This window comes from Salvelinus fontinalis, chromosome 34 (genome assembly GCF_029448725.1).
Source record: "Salvelinus fontinalis isolate EN_2023a chromosome 34, ASM2944872v1, whole genome shotgun sequence".
Classification (NCBI taxonomy): Eukaryota; Metazoa; Chordata; class Actinopteri; order Salmoniformes; family Salmonidae; genus Salvelinus; species Salvelinus fontinalis.
Window position 1 is genome coordinate 13,316,515 of NC_074698.1, and position 21,580 is coordinate 13,338,094.

Here is a 21,580-nt window from a genome sequence, read left to right on the forward strand (position 1 = left end):
GCAGTATGATGCATTTACACAACACGATATAACTCTCTGCCAGCCATGTTGGAACCTACTGGGCAAAATGTACCAATAGGTCTTTTTGAACAGTGTCTGCATGTGACGTCTGTGTGTATAATGACACTCTCTTTCCCTGTGTGTAGGTGGACCACCTGGACAGGAACGGTCAGTGTGCGCTGGTGCACGCTGCACTGCGAGGACACCTGCAGGTGGTCAAGTTCCTGATGCAGAGTGACTGGAACCCTGATGGACAGCCCCAAGGAGCCTTCACCAAGAGTCACGCTGTCCAGCAGGCCCTTATAGCAGGGGCCAGCATGGGATACACAGAGGTACACACGCATGTGCACACACACACACACACACACACACACATACACACACCGTACACACACTAAGTCTGAATGTTGTCTCCTGTACAGATCTCCTCTTACCTATTGGACCTGCCAGAGAAGGATGAGGAAGAGGAGGAGCGAGCACAGATCAACAACTTTGACACACTCTGGGGAGAGACTGGTACGTGTTATTTTGGTTTGTTTGTGTATGACTGTATCAAAGTCTGTCCAATGCTTTTACCCGCACTGACTCTGTCTTCCCCCTCTCCCACTGTAGCTCTGACTGCTGCAGCAGGCAGGGGGAAGCTGGATGTGTGCAGGCTGCTGTTGGAACAAGGGGCAGCGGTTGGACAGCCTAACCGCCGGGGCATCGTGCCTCTCTTCAGCGCTGTGCGCCAAGGACATTGGCAGGTGGGTGGGCACATTTGAATTTCGCACCCATTTATTATTTCAAGTTACAAAGCCATACAACTTGAATTGGAAATATTAAAAACTACTGGCAATGATAGAGAACAATGGTGACAAAAAATACTATCGAAGCTACATACTATTTGGTTTCTTCCTCCTCAGATAGTGGACCTGCTGTTGAACCACGGAGCTGACGTCAACATGGCAGACAAGCAGGGCCGCACACCCCTCATGATGGCCTCCTCAGAGGGCCACCTCGGCACAGCAGAGTTCCTACTGGCACAAGGTCAGAGTTCAGTTCACCCTCAACATCACCACCACCCACTCTACTACTCTCATTGGTTCAGAGTACCTAGTGTAAAAGTGTAGGTTTGACTTCCACATGGGCAACATGTAGCAGACATAAAGTATGTGTAGTATTTAGTAATGGACAAAAACAGCTGCCAAGTGGCCATGTTATGACCCTGGCTGCCATGGAAACATGACCTTTAACCCGCTCTTGCAGGTGCGTCTCTGGCCCAGATGGACAAGGAGGGTCTGACTGCTCTGAGCTGGGCGTGTCTGAAGGGCCACATGCCATTGGTGCGCTGCCTGGTTGAGAGGGGCGCGACCACCGCCCACGCCGATAAGAGTGGACGCACCCCCCTGGACCTGGCCGCTTTCTACGGAGACTCAGAAGTGGTAAGTGGTCGCTGGTCGCCACGTTGATGACCTCCCCATGGCAGAGCAGCACGGAGAAAGTTTTCACTGTTGTTGATTGGAATAAGTACCTGAAGGTAGAATGCTCTTCTGTTCTTTCTCTCCTCCTCCTCTTCATTTTCCCCCTCAAATTTTCTTCATCCTTTAAACTCCCATATTCCCTCTCTTATCCCCCGTCCGTCCGTCTGTCTCCAGGTGCAGTATCTGGTGGATCACGGGGCGATGATAGAGCATGTGGACTACAGTGGGATGCGACCTCTGGACCGGGCCGTGGGCTGCAGGAACACCTCTGTGGTGGTGGCTCTGCTCAAGAAGGGAGCCAAGATGGGTACGAACTGACTAGAGGTCACTAGTCACACACAGATTTAAAAACACTGGTGTATAGGACTGTCTTCTAATTTTGCAATATTGTTCTACATTAGCTTCAGTGGTTTAGCTACAACTTTAGTCACTTATAGTTCTATTTAATATACTGGTTTTTCCCCTCGGTAGGACTATAGTGGCCATTGACTCCTAGAATGTTGTCAACTACTGCCTGAATCTCTTCCCTATGTGGTTTGGTGCTCACCAAGGCTTCACCATGCCTTCCTCCCCAGGCACCACTAACCCCCCCCCCCCTCTGTTTCCACCATGTTTATAATGGTGGATGTGAGGCCCTTCCCTCTGCTCCTACTGCCGCTGGCATTGCTGTTGCACCTTTTTCTTTTGCTGACACACTTTTTTGGCCACAGCTTCTCACTTCTGCCTCTTTCTGTTCTTTTCTTCATCTCACTCACTCCCTCCTCCCTACTCACTCACTTTTCACTTTCTCGCACACACACATACGCACACACTCTCTCTCTTGGTTCCTCTTATTGGGTTGGTTCCATTATGTTTCCTCTCATTTCACCCACCTAACTCCCTTCTCTAACCTGTCACTCATAACCCTGGCTCCGCCCCCTCTCCGTAATCAGGATATCAGACTCTTCCCAGTCGACCCCGAGGTAACACAGTTTGCCCTCTCTCTATATACATCTCTGGTCTCACGCTCTCGTCCTCTTTTTTTTTTTACCCTCCTTTCTCTTTTATATGTGGCTTTGTGAAGTGAGCTAACCATTCAAGTCATCCACTGCCCGATAAGAGATTGTGACACAAACACCACAAGGCCCACAGTCCATGCATTCCCCCTGCTGGTGGGAAGCCATAAATGCATGTGAACCCCCTCTGCTCTGGCATGGCTTGTGCTTGCCTGTCCCCCTTACACATAGCATGCAGAATAACACAGAATAACTCTGGCTAATAATAAGATATTATTGTGTATTCATGTTGGGTGAGATTGGCATTGGTGAATAAATAAGTTGATCGTTTTCCCAGTGGCTTTACTAGAGATTAAGTTATTGATTCTGTACTTGAGTCAGATCCTTCCTGCACCAGGTATGACATCAATATCTATGTATCCATCTGTTAGTTGAGCGCTTAAATGGCACATGCAGGGGCAAAGAAACCCCAAACCTGTCTGTCTCAGTAAGTCACGCCATATTTATCTTGGGTAGAGCTTCATCATCATCTCGACCTGTCAACTGGTTTCGCTCCACTCCGAGGTGAAGTTACCCCTACATCTAGAATCAGTTTGCTCTCTCCAAATGCTAACGTAAACCATTACTGGAGGGGAAAAACAAAACAGACCTTAGATCAGCGTCTAGGGGCAACTTCACCCTACTCCTTTCTCTCTTCTACTTCTCATTGTCGGTCCTTTTACTCTGAGACATGCCCCATCTTCCTGTCATTGCCACCCTCCTCTCTCCTCTGGTCTCTTCCCGTTACCCATCATGCCCTCTGCTGTCTTCCACCAGGTCCGGCCACCTGGGCCATGGCCACTTCCAAACCCGACATCATGATCGTCCTGCTCAGCAAGCTGATAGAGGAAGGAGATGGCTTCTACAAGGTCTGCCCTTCCTAGAATATAGCAATATAGCACAGTGGTCATTGAGGGTTACTGTTGTGGTGCCAAACCATGCTAGTCTCGCCTTTCTAAGTGTTTTTTCTTCTACCCGTCCTGTAGAAAGGTAAAGTGAAGGAGGCGGCCCAGCGGTACCAGTACGCCTTAAAGAAGTTCCCCCGCGAGGGCTTCAGCGAGGACCTCAAGACCTTCAGAGAGCTCAAGGTGTCCCTCCTCCTCAACCTGTCCCGCTGCCGGAGGAAAATGAATGTGAGTGACACCCCACTGCACCCTCTTATAGCTCCTCATCCCACCTGGCTGTGACTGGAGCTGCTTTTTTTTGCTTACACTCAGCAGCATTACCATCTGCAAGGTTTACCAAGACATTACAATACAAAACAACTTTATTATCCCTCATTGGGATGTATGCTTGTTCATTGTGCTTACAATACAACGATATTTAGCTCTTCTGATAGAGTATAAAACCGCACGTGGATTTAAGCAGTGTAAAAATATTGGTTTCAAAAGGTTGATGACAGCGATATCATTGTGCAAAAATGTACAGTAGATCAGACTTCAACATAATAGCGGAAGGTAAATCTCCCTCAACTGTAGCCTCATCTAACCTAGGCCCATATCCCTGCATCTTCCATTCCCTCTTATAGTTTGCTTGGTTTTGGTTTGTGTTTGTAGCTCTGGTAACTTTAGAGGAGGTGCAAAGGGAGGTTGGTTTGGGTCAGGGCCATAGTGGCCAGGTGAGGTTCTAATGACAGAGCAGTGCAACAGCGGTTTCTGTGTGTGTGAATGTGTGTTTGTCTTTTGTGTTTGTATGTCTCTGAAAGTCTGTGTCCTCTGTTTGTTCATATCAATGTTTTTAATTGCTCAATTTACATGGTTTCGTCATGGGCTCGTGTATTATTTTTTATTTGTCAGTGTTGTACATTTGTCTTTCAGTTTTTTTTTCTTGGGTGTCTTCTATCTGAACCCAAGTTTCCATCGATCTCATCGACTCAGTTATTCACTTCTGTTTTACTCTTTATGGTTATATGTATGGCTGATACAAGACTCCTGAATGACTCATGTTTGACTCTGTACATGGTTCTATGTACGACTCATCTATAACCTTTTTTCCATTAAATCTCTTGACTCATTTTTGACTCACCTCTGACTCATTTCTGACTCATGTACCGCTCCACGCGTGTCTCTGTGAATGACTGTCGGCCCTGTTGTTGCTTGCAGGACTTTGGGATGGCTGAGGAGTTTGCTACCAAGGCGCTAGAGTTGAAATCCAAATCGTACGAGGCCTTTTACGCCAGAGCCCGCGCCAAGCGCAGCAGCAGGTAACTGTAGCGACGGGGAGAACAGGGAGGCGGAGGCCTAGCGCAGAGTGAGCTCAGCCTTAGGATCCAATTGGGCCCTCTCATGTCACATGATCACCAGGTTTCCAATGCGCTGTAGACAGATGACTACAGGGGAACATAGAGTTCATGAGTATTTTGGCCATGTTTTTCACCCTATGTCATGTTCAGTGGTTTTTATGTCTGCTTACACATCCTGTATCCCCTTAGCCCTATGACTTGTTCATTCTCTTGCTCATTGTCATGGCTAATTTTTTTATGTTTTAGTGTAAGAGTGTACTTTGTCTGACTACTATGTGAGGGCAAGTAGTTTGAACAGTTGTGGTGTTGTCATTTTGACCACATGCTACTCCCTCACGGTCTTTGGTTTCATGCTTAGTCGTGCTCATATCTGTACCACCTCTCCTGCTCCTCCCTCATAATGCTTTCTCAATCTCCCTCTTTTCTCTCTTGATATTCCCCTCTTCACCCCCTCGTGTATCCACCTCAGGCAGTTCCACGCAGCCCTGGAGGACCTGAATGAGGCCACCCTCCTTTGCCCCAACAACCGGGAGATCCAGCGCCTGCTGCAGAGGGTGGAGGAGGAGTGTCTTCAGTTCGAGGAGCAACAGGAGCTGGACCCTCCCCCATCCCCTCCCAGAGAGCAGGCCGCGCCCCCTCCCCAGTCCCTGGAGCCCCGCCTGGAGGACATGCAGCCAGTGCAGGACCTGTTGGACGAGGACTACCTGGAGCAGGACCTGGAGAGCCTCCCCATGGGCATGACTCCCGAGCCCCGCTCAAGCCCCTCTGGCCTGCCCCTCATCCAGAGCCTGCCCCCCTCCCCGGGCCACCGCAACTCGCCCTACCTCTCCGGAGGCCCCTCCATGGTCCAGGCTTTCGAGCTGCCCCCTAGCCCCCCTTCCATGTCCTCCCCCACACGCCAAGGCTACCAGTCCACCTCCCCATCACTTTCCCCGACGCACCAGAGCTCCCACTACCGGCCCAGCCCTCCACACACCTCCCCAGCCCACCAGGCTTCCGCTATGCCATACAACTTCAGCCCACCACCTTCGCCTCTCCGCCGGGGGCCTCAGTACCGCGCCAGCCCCACCTCGGAGAGCGGAGGAGGTCTGTACCGGCCACAGTCGGCCTCAGCCCGCTACCAGTCGGAGCAGATACCCGGCCGGCCGAAGTCTCCGCTGTCTAAGATGAGCAGCCAGCGCTCCTTCCAGCTGCCCTCCCAGCAGCAGCCTCCCCAGCAGGGCCAGTGGCTGCAGCCTGCCAAGGCCCAGATCGTACGCACCAACCAGCCCAGCTCCGCTGTGCACTCCAGTGCTGTGCTGGGCACCAGTGCCTACAGCCAGATGGCCCACTCCATGAGCACCCGCCTCCCCCCCGACCTGGCCGAGCTGAGGGACGGGGTGAATATATACCCCAGTGCCCTGGAAGGGAGGCCCACGCTGCAGGTGCAGGCCAGCCTCAGTGCAGGAGCACTGTACCAATATGGTGGGATCCAGATGGTCCCAATGGAGGATGAGCTCCCCCAGCGGCCCTCCTCAGCTTACCGGCCTGGAGGTCTGCGCTACGGCCAGGCCCCCCAGATCAGCCGCAGCCAGTCAGCAGCGTACTACCCTGTCTCACCTCAGATGGAGATGGAGTTAGAGATGGAGCACCAGGCGGCGCTGGGATCACCGGAGAACCCCCACGGCCTGCGCCGACCTGTCAGTGCCACCAGCGCAGAGCCAAAGCCACACGCCCCCACTCCCCGGCCCCTCATGCACTCCCAGAGCGTAGGCCTCCGCTTCTCCCCCTCCAACACGAGCCTGGGTGGGGTCTCTGCAGCTAATCTAGCCCCAGGCTTCCGGGGCTCCACCTCGGCCCAGCAGATGGAAATCCCTCTACAGCTGTCCTACGAGGATGGTAGCGTCTACTGCGACGACCTCTCGCCTGTGTCTCCTCCGCAGGGCAGCGACATAAGGGTGGTGGGAGGGACGTACCCAGACAAGGCACTCCGCTCCAGAAACACACCTTTCATGGGCGTTGTCGACAAGACGGCGCGGACTCACCAGTACCTGCCACCACAACCGCAGACAATAGGGCGCTCCTGGGCCATCTCTTCCCTGGACACGGTGGTGACAAGCTCCGCCACGTCTCCAGGGAACATTGGCCCCCAGCATGGCTACAGCCAACAGCCCAGCCTGGGACACATCGCCTACTACAACCGCACCAACAACGCCCACAACGGACACCTCCTGGACGAAGACTACTACCAGCCGCCAGCTAACAGCTCACGGGATGGCAGGGCAGACGGCATGGGCCGTGTGAGCCAGGCGCCATCCTACCCAGACGTCAAGGTGGCCCGGACGCTGCCTGTGGCCCAGGCCTACCAGGAGAGCGAGTACATGCAGCACTCCAGGGACAGGCAGGGCCCTACGTCCCCTATCAAACCAAAGAGACCTTTCGTGGAGTCAAACGTTTAGGGAGGGACTGAGGGAGAGGACTGATAAGCCTGCAGATATTTTGATTTGCAATGACTTAGAGACAACCTCAAGGGAATGTGATGAGACTGGGAAGGCAACACCTCTGCAGACAAACACATTTAAACTCTCCTCCCATCTTCTTTGCCTCTGTCCTTCACAGCCATTTTCTATGGATGAATACAAGAAAGCCTAAAACTGCAGTTTGCCAGGTGAATCCAACACCTCCAGTACTCCAGAATAGGTTGGCCTTCTGTTTGCAGAGTAGTTTGTATAGTCAAAGTGGAGGGGGCAGGGATGATCCACAACTTTAGGAACTAAAGCCTGTAGGAGGACTAATACCACACACCCTGACCTGGAAACCTCCAGATCTCAAGCAGGGGAGACTGCTGCCTGCCGTTTTCTCCCTGCCCCTGAATGCCTGTCCTGGGATGGTCAGACTCAAGTCCAAACTCTCAATGCCTTCTTCAGAACAACTCAATAGAAGGCCGCCCTTCACTAAGATGACCATGTTCTCTGCTGTAAATGTGACTGAAAAGAGACTTCAACATACTTGTACATAGGAAAAGCAACAAAAAAAAGAAAAGTAATATTTATCATTTAAGTTATGTTTGTAAATACATTATATATATTATTTCCATTGGATTGTATTTTTTTTCCGCTCAAGAAGTGACATGCAGCAGGCTTTGTGAAGCTTTTGGGAAACTGGCATTTTTTAATTTCCAATAACTTGAATGTTTCCTTTTACAGTTGAATTATCTCTACCAGACAAATCTGCAGTTATTCAAACATAACACTGTACTACATACACTTTTGGCCACTAAAGGGTCAAAGATGTTGGCAGCATGCACACATGACTTCAAATGACCGAAGTGGTCATTGAAGGACTATTTTCATCCGTCCACAAAATGCTTTCCATAAAACAATGGTTACACTTTCTTTTACAGCGCATTTTCATGAAACTAGATAAGTTTTGAAAAAATACACTGAAGAAAGTCGTGTCAAGACTAGGCTACATTACATGGTTGGACTAGATTATGATCTATCTATACAAGGTTGTCAATTGTGATGGATTTCATACAACACAATTACAGTGCAGTTTACTCACCAGTTTGGTAACGCCCTTTATCCCCTACTGGCACTTAGTATGAACAACAATCAGTTAAACAGATACTTCTCTTACAAGAACATATGAACCCCTTATCTGTGAAGTTTACATTTTTATTTACTGTAGTCTTCATTCTTGTCTTTGTTACTTTAAAATGTCAAACATTTAGGCTAACAGTTTTATTTGTATTTATTTATAATTATTTACTGTGTATTGGTGTGCTTGGTAATAGGTGGAGCCTCTGCGATCGGATTGGTTCATAAACACTCCAACCAGGAATTTGAAGGAAATTAATGAGCCAGTTGATTGGATGCACCGCTTGTTAATATCAAAAGTTAACCCTACATCTGAGCCTGTTGCAGGAGGGACTTATCCCTACAGTCAATACCCTCTCCTGTCTGGATTAACACCCAAAATAACATTTATTTTTAATAGTTTGTGTAAATAATTGTACATGCTGTGCTGCATAGAAATGCATGTTTGTTCTCTGCTTACTCCCATGCTGATATAAACATGTAATATTTGGAGAGGGAGGCAGAGTACAGGGTGCAGGAACTGATGGAACAGCCATCTTTTTTTTCTCTTGGAAGGAGAAGGCATTTTTCCTTTTTTGTTTTTTTGGGCTTGCTGAGCAGAGTTCTGTAAATTGTCTGTATATGTGAGTTGTGGTGTTTTGAAACGAGAAGGTAATAAGAAACATGCGTTTTTAACCCAGTTAAGCGATTGTAAAATGTACTTATTTAAAAATGGTTACCACGTCAAAGAAAATAAATGTGGGTCGGCTCTTTTAGCTTGTTCACACCATCAGTGGCGACGTCTCTTAAACACATTGACACAGACTATCAAACAAAGCACACCTATTGAGTCATGCATCTTTAATAAGTGATAGGAAGGCAATATAGGTTTAATAATTGTCAGTCAGCAGTGCCTATTGTATAGAACAGGTTTCTAAGTGAAAAGAGGCAGCGATATTGAATCAAGTAATCTTAGTTAAATTATTCTTCAAACTGATTAAATATTAGGACAAGTAGATGCTTTGAACAAAGCAAATTACAATACATTCATACACCAAAACCATTGACTGTTAAATACAATTAAATCCAGTTTGGCACAAATACTATAACTCCCTTCTATTACACTAGCTCTGAGCATTTTACATTTAACACCACAGAAGCATAAAGATCTTTACTGAATACCAAATCGACCCCTTAGCCCAGATACAAATGATTCTGTAAACCCATATTTTGCAAATCAAGAGATCAATTGAGCTGTTTGTTTTTTACAATATTACAGTTTTTTCCAATTGCTAACACACTAAAATGACATGCAAAGCACAATTATTAAAACTGACACACAGAGAGCAGAACCTCTTCAAGTCTAAACACATTTTCTGCTTTACACACATTTTGCAATTCAAAATGGCACTTTTTAAATGCACTGCACACGGTTCTCTGCATAAGACACAATCTGACATAGTCACGTTTGCCATTTTAAAACACTGCCATTCAAAATGACACTACATGAGCTAATTGGCCAATACATGTGCCACCTGGCCAAACACCTCAATGGTTAATTGTTACCACTTCAATCAGGAAGTAAGCACTATGAAAAGACCACAGGTGAGCACCTTTTGTTTTACAACAACAATGGGAAGCCATTGCAGAGAGAGGAAGAGGGAGGGTGAGAATGAGAGGGGGAGGAAGAGTGAGAGGTAGGGGTAGAGCTGGTAGAGGAGTTCATGGCCAAAGAAGACAACTTTCAAATGGAATCAGAGCAACATTAGTTGATCATGTCATCAACCATGGGCTGACAATGTGAGAGGCTGGAATCAGAGCAACCTTAGTTGATCATGTCATCAACCATGGGCTGACAATGAGAGAGGCTGGAATCAGAGCAACCTTAGTTGATCATGTCATCAACCATGGGCTGACAATGAGAGAGGCTGGAATCAGAGCAACCTTAGTTGATCATGTCATCCACCATGGGCTGACAATGGGAGAGGCTGGACAGAAAATGCAGCCCAACTTGAGCCGTTTTACTGTCGTCTGTGTCATCCGGACATTTAGACTGGAGTACAGGTATGTAACCAACATTTCTTTCACACTATGTAGTACACCCCATGTCATAGTGTATCAGTTGGGTGACACCTGTTTACTTCATGAATGGCTGATGTCATACACTAACTGCACAAATTTCCTGTAGAATTTACTCTACTGTGGGGGAAATATCTTTAGACTGCATTGTCCAACCCCTATATTTTTGTTTTTCTAAAAGGACAGAGAGCAACCATGGTGGAGGAAAGGGCCAAATGTTCACCGGGGTACAGGAAGCTGCCATTGTAAACTTGGTTTTGGAAAATAATGAAATCAGATTACGAGAAATTCAAAGCCACATCATCCAAGACAACACCATATTCAACGAGTCAGTCTGTCCACATTGGCTCGCATTCTCAAGCGAAACCAAATCAGAATGAAACAACTTTATAAAGGTGCCGTTTGAGAGAAACTCTCAAAGAAACAAAGAGGTCAGACGAGCATATGTGGATGTAAGTACAATATTGACTGCAGTACACTACACACAACACTGTTTCCCAGTGTACTGGATAACACCATATTGACTGCTTTTGTTCTTAGGGAGTACTGGAAATGGATGCTCATGCAATCCCACATAAGTTCATCTTTATAGATGAGGCTGGGTTCAACCTAGCAAAGACCAGAAGGGGGAGAAACGTCATTGGCCACAGAGCCATTATAGATGTTCCTGGCCAACGTGGTGGGAACATCACAATGTGCGCTGCCATCTCCAGTACGCATGGTGTCCTCCACCGTCATGCCAACCTTGGACCATACAACACAGCCCATATTCTCACATTTCTGGACAGACTCCACAACGTTCTCATACCACCAGAGCGTATGAATGATGCAGACCATCAAAGAACCAGGTACCTTGTAGTATGGGACAACGTGAGCTTTCATCGTGCAGCCCCAGTCCAAAACTGGTTTGCTGACCACCCACCATTTCTCGTGCAATACCTCCCACCATACTCACCATTTCTGAACCCCATAGAATAGTTATTTTCGGCATGGCGGTGGAAGGTATATACGACCCACAGCCCTTTGTGCGCATACCTCTTGTGCAGGCTATGGAAGAGGCATGTGATGAGATTGATGTGGGTGCGATTCAGGGATGGATAAGGCACTCAAGGCGCTTCTTCCCTCAATGTCTGGCAAGGGAAGATATTGCCTGTGATGTGGACGAGGCGTTGTGGCCAGACCCAGCTGTGTGGCAAGATGCTGCCTAATTATTTTTCTTGCCTCTTGTCTTTTCTTGTCTGCATTTTCCTTTTTCAGTTTACTGTTTTGTGAGCATATTTTTGTTCAGTCCAATGTAAATATATCTGCTGTGCATATGTTGCACTGACTTGTTTGATGAAAAAAAACACAAAAAAAACAGCATGTGTGTATTTCTGTGCACCTGAAGAATTTTCTACAATTTGAACTATTTTAGTATTGTGGCAAAGCATACTAAAGATGAGTGCTTTTCATTATGCCCAACAGTGTATGTAGTTGGTTAGACAAAAGTCTGGTAATATGGTGTGCCATTTCATGCAAACATTTGATTTTGATAATGCTATATGTAGTTTTGGTTGCAGTGCTTCGTTAAGTATTTTGCAAAATTGTGTTTTAGCAATTGGGAAAAACTGTAAGATCACAGGATTTTGAGTAGGCCTACACCTTGCCCTCTATAGGTCATGACTACTTCTACACTGTCATAGTGAAACACAAAGTAACTAAGATAAAAAGTGATGTCTGCATATCACAAAAGAACATGCATTTATTTGACACTTCTCAATATAACTGACCACATACCTATACTGCAGTCGATTTAACACAATTAACATTTAAACCTCCCCACCTTGAAATATCTTCCATCCTTCAAGTGTGATCAAAATTTGCCATTTTACAGATGCTTTTTATCCAAAGCGACTTAGTTATGCGCGCATACATTTGATTTCATTTTTTACATATGGGTGGTCCCGGGAATCGAACCCACTATCCTGCAAGCACAAAGCTCTACAGAGTATCCTAATCACTTACTTTCAGTCTTGAAAAACATTTAACCTCGATTGAGAATTTGATTGGGTAATTTTGTTTTGAAATACCCAATGCTAAGATTTAATCCAATTGCCAAGATCTGATCTGAAAAACTGGGCCCTGAAACTATTGGATAGGTGGTAGCAGGTTTCCCAACTCTCTCCTAGAGACCCCCAGAAGTTTCAATTGGCACACCTGATTCAAGTAGCCATCAATCCTTTGACTAATTGAGTCAGGTGTGCTTTAGGGTTAGACTAAAGTATGAAACTTCCGGGGGGGGGGGCCCGGGGAGACTGTTGGGGAAACCCTGAATCAATGGTGAAAATTCAACCCAGCCAAACATAAGGAATGGTGAAGAAATTGCTTCAAGAGTGCCTAAGTGTAATTCAACCCCAAAAATCCAGGCATCGTTCAGTCACAACTTTGCACATCCTTTTGGTCCTTTATCATAAATTAAACACTGCCAACAGATTAATTCAATATTTTGTCACAACGAACTGCAACTACTTCACAAGCTTGGAAGTCGAGTTTGTAATACTGGAAGTTACTTCTTGTTAAACAAAGTATAACCCTACTGCCCTAGATGAAGGCATGACACATGGCGTTGTCCTCACTGAACATATAGCAAAGGCTATTTTAGTTTATAGAGCCCTAATATGGCACTTTTGTGATGGCTAATCTGTGGCAGCAATCAAATACAATGGTCAAATCAGTCCTGTCATACCTCCATTTCACCACAAGGGGGTGTAGAACAGCTCTTGATGTGACATGAAATAAAGACAGCATATCAGCCAGATCTCCAGCTGGTCCTGGAGAGATACTGGGTGTGCAGGCTTTTGTTCCAGCCCAGCTCTCATACACCAGCTATTTTTATTTTTATTAAAGCCTGAGCACACAGTAGCTTTTCAGACCAGAGTGTTTCCTGGTTTAAGGTGAGGTGGGGCTCCCTCCCCCCTCAGTCAGGGTCTTAAAGTGCACAGATAAGGCCTCCTCCTCTGGGTGCGGGGGTCTCCTGAAGTCCTCCCGTGTCACCACGTAGCCTACCAGAATCCCAAATGCTACTAGCAGCAGTCCTAGCATGTTACCAAGGATCCCCTCTGGGACAAACTGTGAATATGTGTGTCTGGGAAGAAAGAATATTTCTGTATTATATCGTGATACAGTACATCATCATGTGAAAAACACTTGTAAAGAATCATTAGTTAAAATATTTCCATGTGACTTATCAAGAGGATCTTAAGCATAACATATGGCACCAAACAGGAGAATGAGTCATAATGTGTAAAGACTCAACACCATTAAAATCCATGTCTGACCACATTGTCATAAAGATAGCCCAGAAAGCCAAAGCCCAGCTTTAACCAAACATACCCTGTACAATAATTAACTCCCCTATGATTTCGCAGGGTAGAGCTGGGCAAAGTAGTATCACTTCAACATCATCCAAAGTGACTGACTTGAACATCTGGCACGTCTCTTAACAAATGCCTTTTTTTAACCCCGTTTTCATGGTATCCAATTGGTAGTTAGTCGTCTCATTGCTGCAACTACCTTACGGACTCGGGAGAGGCGAAGGTCAAGAGCCGTGCGTACTCCGAAACACAAGCCAAGCCGTACTGCTTCTTGACACAACGGCCACTTACCCCTCGGAAGCCAGCCATACCAATGTGTCAGAGGAAACACCGCACAGCTGGCGACAGTGTCAGTATGCACTGCACCCAGCCTGCCACAGTAGTCGCTAGAGCACGATGGGACAGGAACATCCCTGCCGGCCAAACCCTCCCCTAACGACACTTTGCCAATTGTGCGCCGCCCCATGGGTCTCCCAGTTGCGGCTGGCTGCGACAGAGCCTGGAATCGCACCCAGAATCTCTAGCGGCACTGATGCACCGCCTTGCACCACTCGGGAGGCCCACCAAATGACTGCACCCAATAATTATGTGCATTTCTGTATTTTAGCATACCACTTAAAATCCCTGCCATTTGTATACATTTCTTAACTGTACATGGTGGTAGGATATTGGAACTGAGCCCCTGCATAGTAATACTCACTGGATACTGAAGAACAATTTCTCTGAAATGCCCAGTAGGCAGGTGGCTAGGGACATGGCGAGCATGGCCAGGCCAAAGAAGACATGTAGTGGCAGGTACCAGCTCCGCAGCGCCATTAACGTCCCAGGGAAGAGGAAGAAACCAAGCCCCATCAGCCACTGAGGGAGTAGAGGACCAATGTTATTAAACAATTATGCCTATTAGAATGTAATATGAGAGCTACTGCCTGTATACGGCTAGGTTCTCAGTGCAAACAGTACATTAATTGGAATTCTGATACAAAGAAAAAGTTGAAATTATTAGCTTGGTTTTTGTGTGTGCACGTGACTGCATGTGTGCGTGCACAGGAGAAGCGAGGGCTGACCTGTACACAGAAGAGAACAAAGGTGAGCATGCCACACCAGCTGTGGAGGGAGTACATGTTGGGGATCTTGTTATGATTATGGAAGTCAAACACAGCCACGATACCTGGGGAGATACAATGATACATGCTGTCAATATTTCCCATTCATTTTATATAGAACAATGTTGATCAATTATGACTTAGTACATAATCAATGAATGTTACTCTTTTGTGTTTTTTTACCTGCCTCCATGTATGGATATGAGGGCATTTACATGACCCTGCTTGCAAACCAAGTGTTTCTCTGAATCAGTAAGGATTGCCTGAAGCCAGATTGCAGCGTTTTAACTGATGACCGGTTTGGATACACCTGCCTGTTTCCATGACTACGCCAGACCGCAGTACATGACGCAGGCTACTGTGATTCAGCTTTACACTCCCATGCCGCACCACTGATTCGTGGTTAGCATGCGCAGTCTTATCCTATGTTACCTATGTTCATAGCCTACTACATTCGTACATTTTCTTACCTTGCCAGTACCCTTATATTTTTGAGGAGCCATGCCATCACCATTAGTTTCTCCTCACCATCTCTTAGCTAACTTGAACTCACAAAATAATGATGATTCGTGCGTCTACCCTAGCTGTGGGTCTGAATTAGAGGTCGACCTATTATGATTTCTCAATGCCGATACTGATTGGACCACCAAAAAAAGCCGCTACCGATTAGTCGGCCGATTTTTATACATTCGTAATAATGACAATTACAACAATATGAATGAACAACGAACCCTTATTTTAACTTAATATAATACAAAGAAAATCAATTCAGTCTCATAATGAAACATGTCCAATTTGGTTTAAATAGTGTTGGAAGGTAAAAGTGCAATATGTGCCATGTAAAAAAACTAACGTTTAAGTTCCTTGCTCAGAACATGAAAGCTGGTGGTTCCTTTTAACATGAGTCTTCAATATTCCCAGGTAAGAAGTTTTAGGTTGTAGTTATTCTAGGGCTCTCTATACCATTTGTATTTCATATACCTTTGACTATTGGATGTTCTTATAGGCACTACAGTATCGCCAGCCTAATCTCGGGAGTTTATTGGCTTGAAGTCATAAACAGCGCTGTGCTTCAAGCATTGCTAAGAGCTGCTGGCAAACGCAGTGAAGTGTGAATGAATGCTTAATAATTTCTGTTACATTGCACAACCTTCAATGTTAAGTCATAATTATGTAAAATTCGGGCAAATTAATTACGGTCTGTTAGAAATTGTCTTCACACAGTTCGCAATGAGCCAGGCGGCCCAAATTGAATGGATATACCCTGACTCTGCTTGCACTGAACGCAAGAGAAGTGACAATTTCCCTAGTTAATATTGCCTGCTAACATGAATTTCTTAACAAAATATGCAGGTTTAAAAATATATACTTGTATTGATTTTAAAGCATTGATGTTTATGGTTAGGTACATTTGTGCAACGATTGTGCTTTTTTCACAAATGCGCTTTTGTTAAGTCATCTGTTTGGCAGTTGAAGTAGGCTGTGATTCGATGATAAACAGGCACTGCAACTCAGGACATGCTAGTTAACCTAGTAATATCAACCATGTGTAGTTAACTAGTAATTGTGAAGATTATAAAAAACAAGATAACTTTAAATGCTAGCTAGCAACTTACCTTGGCTCCTTGCAGCCACAAGGTCCTTTTGATGCTGCACTTGTGTAACAGGTGGTCAGCCTGCCACGCAGTCGCCTCGTGGATTGCAATGTAATCAGCGTCCAAAAAGGCTGATTACCGATTGTTATGAAAACTTGAATTAATCAGCCAACCTCTAGTCTGTGACTGATCTGGCCCTAGATAACTTATTTATGACCCTCCGATAGATAAGTCCACTTGTTTGCCCCACCACGTAAGACATGTCATATATATATATATATATATATAATATATTAAACTAGCTAGGTTAGGCATTTTCCTTTTATACACAATAGCTACGAATTTAAATTAGTTTAGAATGTTTGGGTTCAAGGGGAAAGGGCCAAAACAACAAGTCTTGCCCTTAGACACAGACACCCACACAGGCCTTACCCACTACGCTGATAATGAGGGCGAGAAGGTGGAGCACAGCATGGAGAACCTTGACGTTGCGTTTGCTTTCATTCCTAAATACTCTGTACACCAGGATCGCTGTGAGAGACAAACAAGGCCGGTTAACATTCACATAAGACTATTCAAATAGAATCATTTCCACAACATGATAATAATAATAATAAAGTCAAGTCTGTCTAAATATAGTGGTCAGACTTGAAAGTTCACAGGTAGTACATGGAATGTAAATTGTAATAACATGATTATACACTAATTTGAAATAAAACAGTTAACCTTCAAACATTGCTTTGGCACCTTAATCTGCTGTAACCATTTAAAAGGTTAGTCATTACTTTTGTCATAGTACCATAATCACACCCAACATGGCACCAAGGGCAATAACAGGTATGATGCTACAAAAGAAAGGGTGAATCAAGGTAGTTATGGGCGTGTTTTAGTCCCAGTGAGCTTCAGGTTAAGGTGAGGCTTTGAGTCTCGCAGAAGTCATTCAACAAGACCACTATAATGCATTTTCAAACACTTGACAAGTAGCTGCCACCAAGATAGGGTTGGTTAGCATAAAAATGTTACAGAAATGCTATAAGAACACAAACTGTTCAACTGAGTTCTTGTATTACAATTATTAAGACATTAACCTTGCAGAAACACTGAAACAATGTTCCAGGCATAAAGCATTTGCTGTGTGCCTCCCGATCCCACTAAGGACAGCTGGTTCCCCTGGAGGGTGTACTCATCACAGCTCCAGTTGGACTGACCGCTCACACTAATGGCTACGAGAACATTAGTTTAATGTCCTAATTCAATTGCTGTAGCAAGGTTAGGAATCGAAAGGCTACAGACTTAACTTAATAACAAGCATCTGTTTTATTTGACACCACAAAGGAGATTTTATTTGTTATTGTCAGTGGCTGAATAACTTATTTTCCTCATTACAATCACGATTCAGGGACCAATGGAAAACTCTGAAAACTTTTGCTTTCATTGCAACTGTTTTCCAGTAAGTGTTTATCCTAGTACTATTTATGGGAACAAATCCCTGCAAAACTCATTTCTCACACAGAGGGGGAAAAACAACAGCCTAGAAACAAACAAAAAATAAAGTCTCGGCTCCTCCCACCCTAATAGCATTAGGGATGTATTCCTGTTGCAGAGTGTGCCCTTAGGCCTGTGCCCTGTGTAGCATTAGCTTTGCATCACACTAATGCAATAGGTCAGAAGACCCCTAGGCTAACAGAGCAGACATCAGAGAAGACAACTGCCATTGTGGCTCAAAGACACACTGTGGCTTCAGCTTCCCTCTGTTCATTTACCTCCATCTCTCCATGCTACCAGTAAATCAAATTGTTTTGGTTGCATACACATTTAGCAGATGTTATTGCGGGTGTGGCAAAATGCTTGTTTTCCTAGCTCCAACAGTGCAATAATATCTAACAATACACACGAAACTAAAAGTAAAATTAAGAAATATTAGGACTAGCAATGTCGAGTCCGGTGTGAGTAAGATACATATATGTAACGGATGTGAAATGGCTAGCTATTTAGCGGGTACGCGCTAATAGCATTTCAATCAGTTACGTCACTTGCTCTGAGACCTGAAGTAGGGTTTCCCCTTGCTCTGCAAGGGCCGTGGCCTTTGTGGAGCGATGGGTAACAATGCTTCGTGGGCGACCGTTGTTGATGTGTGCAGAGGGTCCCTGGTTCGCGCCCGTGTCGGGGCGAGGGGACGGTTTAAAGTTATACTGTTACATATACACCCGTCTCAACATTGTATATAGATATATGTATGATGATGTATAGACCGTATATGGATAGAATATCTGAATACATTGATATTAATAGTATATGTACAGCAATAGTTAAATAGGATACGCCTCGACTAGAATACAGTATATACATATGAAGTGGGTAAAACTGTATGAAAACATTATTAAAATGACCAGCATTCCATGTCTGTGTACATAGGGCAGCAGTAATGAGAGCTACTTTATTACTCTACATTACCAATTCAATCACTGGGACAATGAGCCATTAATTGAGGTGATTTATAAAAATGTGTTATAACTAAATTGCTGGAGGAATGGTTTTAATTCTAATTTTAGTTGGTTTAATTCTACCCTACCATCTCCATAGAGAAAGACCAGGCCCAGGACCATGCAGAGGGGATGTACATTAAACTCCTGTCCCGAACCGTCCCAGGCGTAGCCTCCGTGATAGCTGCCCATCCACACGCCCGTGATCACCACACAGGCCAGGCCCAGAACCTGAGCCCCCCCCACACACCACGGGAAGGAGCCCAGGCCTTGCAAGGCCCGCTGAGGGCTATCTTCCATGGTCTGTCTTGAAGGGATAGAAAAAGGGAGAGAATGATGGTTTAGTCCAGTGGCTCAAAAAATTATAATGATGACTAGTTTCCTGACTTTTTGACTGAACCAACCAGGAAAATCTCCAGGCCCATGTTAAGACCCACCTATAGCTTTCTGAAAAGACCTTTGACTCATGGCTGAACAATCTTTACCTAGTCTCTTACCAGTCACCTCCCTAAAAGAGTCAGAGAAACAACCAAATATTCGATCAGTCTAGTCATGTCTCTGGGATTGAGATAAACATTAGCGTCCTTTCCTGCGCTGCTTCTGGACTCATGTGATGCTGTGCATGTGAGACTGCAGAGCTCTAAACTGGGGAAACTTTACCACATCCATGTGAAAAACACTTACATGACTAGGTGTTTGCTCTTCAGTTGAATAACAGTTTGTTAAAGGCTATGAGTATGACAAAGTTATCAATGTGATTGTGTATTGAGTTTAATATTTGTTATAGGAGTAGGACAGCGTTTTTATTCAAAATGTGTGTATTCAGTTAAAATTGTGTTGCTTAGCTTACACCACCTTGTTTTTTACTAGATGATATACAACTAGGGACGAAAGTTACTCTCATAGGTAAGGGGAACTTATGCAGCAGGTTAGGAGAATTAACCTAGTAGGTTAGAATAAATAGGTTAAGAAAAGAGTTAACGTTAACTAAAATGCTCTCCTAACCTGCTACGAAATGTCACAACCCTTATTTTAGGCTACTGATTGGATTTGAGCTGGATGCATGTCAGAAACAACCAAATATCACGCATGGTGTGAGAAATGTGATTAAATGTACGCAAACTATTGACAAACAAAACACTATTTATAGGCTATCCTCGACTATAATTTTGGGTACCACACGTCTAGGAGCTCTATCCTATCCTCATCCTCATGGTAGTACATGTTCCACTTACCGTTTGATCCTCAAATAACCTGCTTTCACAGCAAGTCTGAGAATGAGTGGATATCCTTGTTCCGTTCCTTTTGTGTTTTGGACTGGTTCTTAGATACGCCTACAATTTTCGTAGTAACCTCATTACTAAAGAAACACCATAAAGTCCTATAGCCTAGGCCTGCCACTAAATATTTCACAATAAGCTTTAGCTTTATCTTACTCGCTCCAGAAAAAAGTCGCGGGTGGGTGGATCTGTCTACTGGTCGTGACAGAAACAGTGGCGCAGCTAAACGTTGAGTTGACAGAGAAATACGTTATACACTCCCCCTCCCTTCAATTAGCATCAAACGTAGAGGAGGGAGGAGCACAAACAGCCTTCAGAGAGGATGATGTCTGGCACCGCACTGACGAAAATGTCCAAAGGTCTATTACCTTGGCTACTCAGAGCGTCCTTGCAGATGCAGACCCGGCATTGAATCAGAACAACCCATTAAAAAGGCATAATGACCAATTAGTTGACTGCTTTAACTGACACTGATGCATATTGGATAAAGATGGGCTGTGCGATCTTGTCTGCTCGTTTAGACAGACAGACCAATTCTGAACTTTTTTAACTAATTGGTCTTTTGACCATCAGATCAGCTTTGAAAAAGAGTTGACGTGAAAAGATCGGATGTGATTGGTCAAAAGATCAATTAGTGGAAGAAACTATCAGAATTGGTCTGCCTGTGTAAACCCAGCCTAAATAGCCCAGCGCTAGATGTTTATGTTGAACAATAAAGATGCAGGAAAGAACTGTTTATTTAATTCAAGTAGGCATTTTTAACATTTCAAAGTAACTACTAACATTTTTGCCCATGCTGCATGTGGCTATATCCATCCGCCAATACAGGACTATTAAAGGCCTACTTTTATTACGATTTTTTTTTATATATATTTTTTTTTTATTGTAGTTTTATTATGATTTTTAAGTGGGTGCTGCAGCACCCTCAGCATCCATACTTCCTGAGGCTATGAACCAATGGTAAAATATGGTGGTAGATCTTTGATGTTATGGGGCTGTTTTGCTTCCACTGGACCTGGGGCCCTTGTTAAGGTCAACGGCATCATGAACTTTACCAGTACCAGGACATTTTAGCCAAAAACCTGGTTGCCTCTGCTAGGTAGAGGCCAAGTGGACCATCCAGCAAGACAATAACCCCAAGCACTAATTAAAATCCACAAAGAAATGGTTCATTGACAACAAAATCAACATTTTACAATGGCCATCTCTGTCTCTGGACTTGAACCCAATTGGAAACCTGTGATTTGACTTGAAGAGGGCAGTCCATAAGAGCAGAGGAAGGATATCAAGGATCTGGAAAGATTCTGTATGGAGAAATAGTCTAAGACCCCTCCCAACATGTTCTCCAATATCATAAAACATTTTAGAAAAAGGCTCAGTGTCATTATCCT

The 21,580-nt window shown here is 44.8% G+C and overlaps 2 protein-coding genes across 7 annotated transcripts in view; one reads left to right on the plus strand and one right to left on the minus strand.

The window, feature by feature from the left end:
- The window catches only part of LOC129833175 (protein TANC2-like), a 131,736-nt gene extending 122,664 nt beyond the window's left edge, over positions 1-9,072 (plus strand). For 3 of the 5 annotated variants that reach the window (XM_055897537.1, XM_055897535.1, XM_055897538.1), the window contains 11 exons: positions 147-332; positions 423-516; positions 613-746; positions 906-1,029; positions 1,249-1,424; positions 1,638-1,770; positions 2,396-2,425; positions 3,275-3,366; positions 3,484-3,630; positions 4,600-4,700; positions 5,209-9,072. In XM_055897537.1, coding sequence (XP_055753512.1) covers positions 147-332; positions 423-516; positions 613-746; positions 906-1,029; positions 1,249-1,424; positions 1,638-1,770; positions 2,396-2,425; positions 3,275-3,366; positions 3,484-3,630; positions 4,600-4,700; positions 5,209-7,177 — 3,186 coding nt within the window. In that variant the 3' untranslated portion in view covers positions 7,178-9,072. The remainder of the gene's footprint in view (positions 1-146; positions 333-422; positions 517-612; positions 747-905; positions 1,030-1,248; positions 1,425-1,637; positions 1,771-2,395; positions 2,426-3,274; positions 3,367-3,483; positions 3,631-4,599; positions 4,701-5,208) is intronic. The other 2 variants (XM_055897536.1, XM_055897539.1) reach the window with 1 other exon arrangement.
- A 70-nt stretch (positions 9,073-9,142) lies between these two features.
- Positions 9,143-20,569, minus strand: LOC129833176 (transmembrane ascorbate-dependent reductase CYB561-like). 2 transcript variants are annotated; one of them, XM_055897541.1, is made up of 6 exons: positions 20,145-20,569; positions 18,999-19,212; positions 16,859-16,957; positions 14,793-14,896; positions 14,429-14,586; positions 9,143-13,499 (listed from the first exon to the last, which is right to left on the minus strand). In XM_055897541.1, exons 2-6 carry the CDS (start codon positions 19,207-19,209, stop codon positions 13,304-13,306), a joined length of 768 nt encoding a protein of 255 aa, XP_055753516.1. In that variant the 5' UTR covers positions 19,210-19,212; positions 20,145-20,569; the 3' UTR covers positions 9,143-13,303. The 2 variants fall into 2 exon arrangements, with proteins under 2 accessions (XP_055753516.1, XP_055753515.1); XM_055897540.1 differs by having other exon boundaries at positions 18,999-19,216.
- Positions 20,570-21,580: the final 1,011 nt, after the last annotated feature.

Excerpts from the sequence above, each read along its gene's own strand:
- LOC129833176 (XM_055897541.1), bottom strand. The coding sequence starts at position 19,209 with ATGGAAGATAGCCCTCAGCGGGCCTTGCAAGGCCTGGGCTCCTTCCCG. Across the intron at positions 16,958-18,998 it reads GGTCTTTCTCTATGGAGATG|CGATCCTGGTGTACAGAGTA; the intron begins GTAGGGTAGAAT and ends TGTCTCTCACAG. Across the intron at positions 14,587-14,792 it reads TTGTTCTCTTCTGTGTACAG|TGGCTGATGGGGCTTGGTTT; the intron begins GTCAGCCCTCGC and ends CTACTCCCTCAG.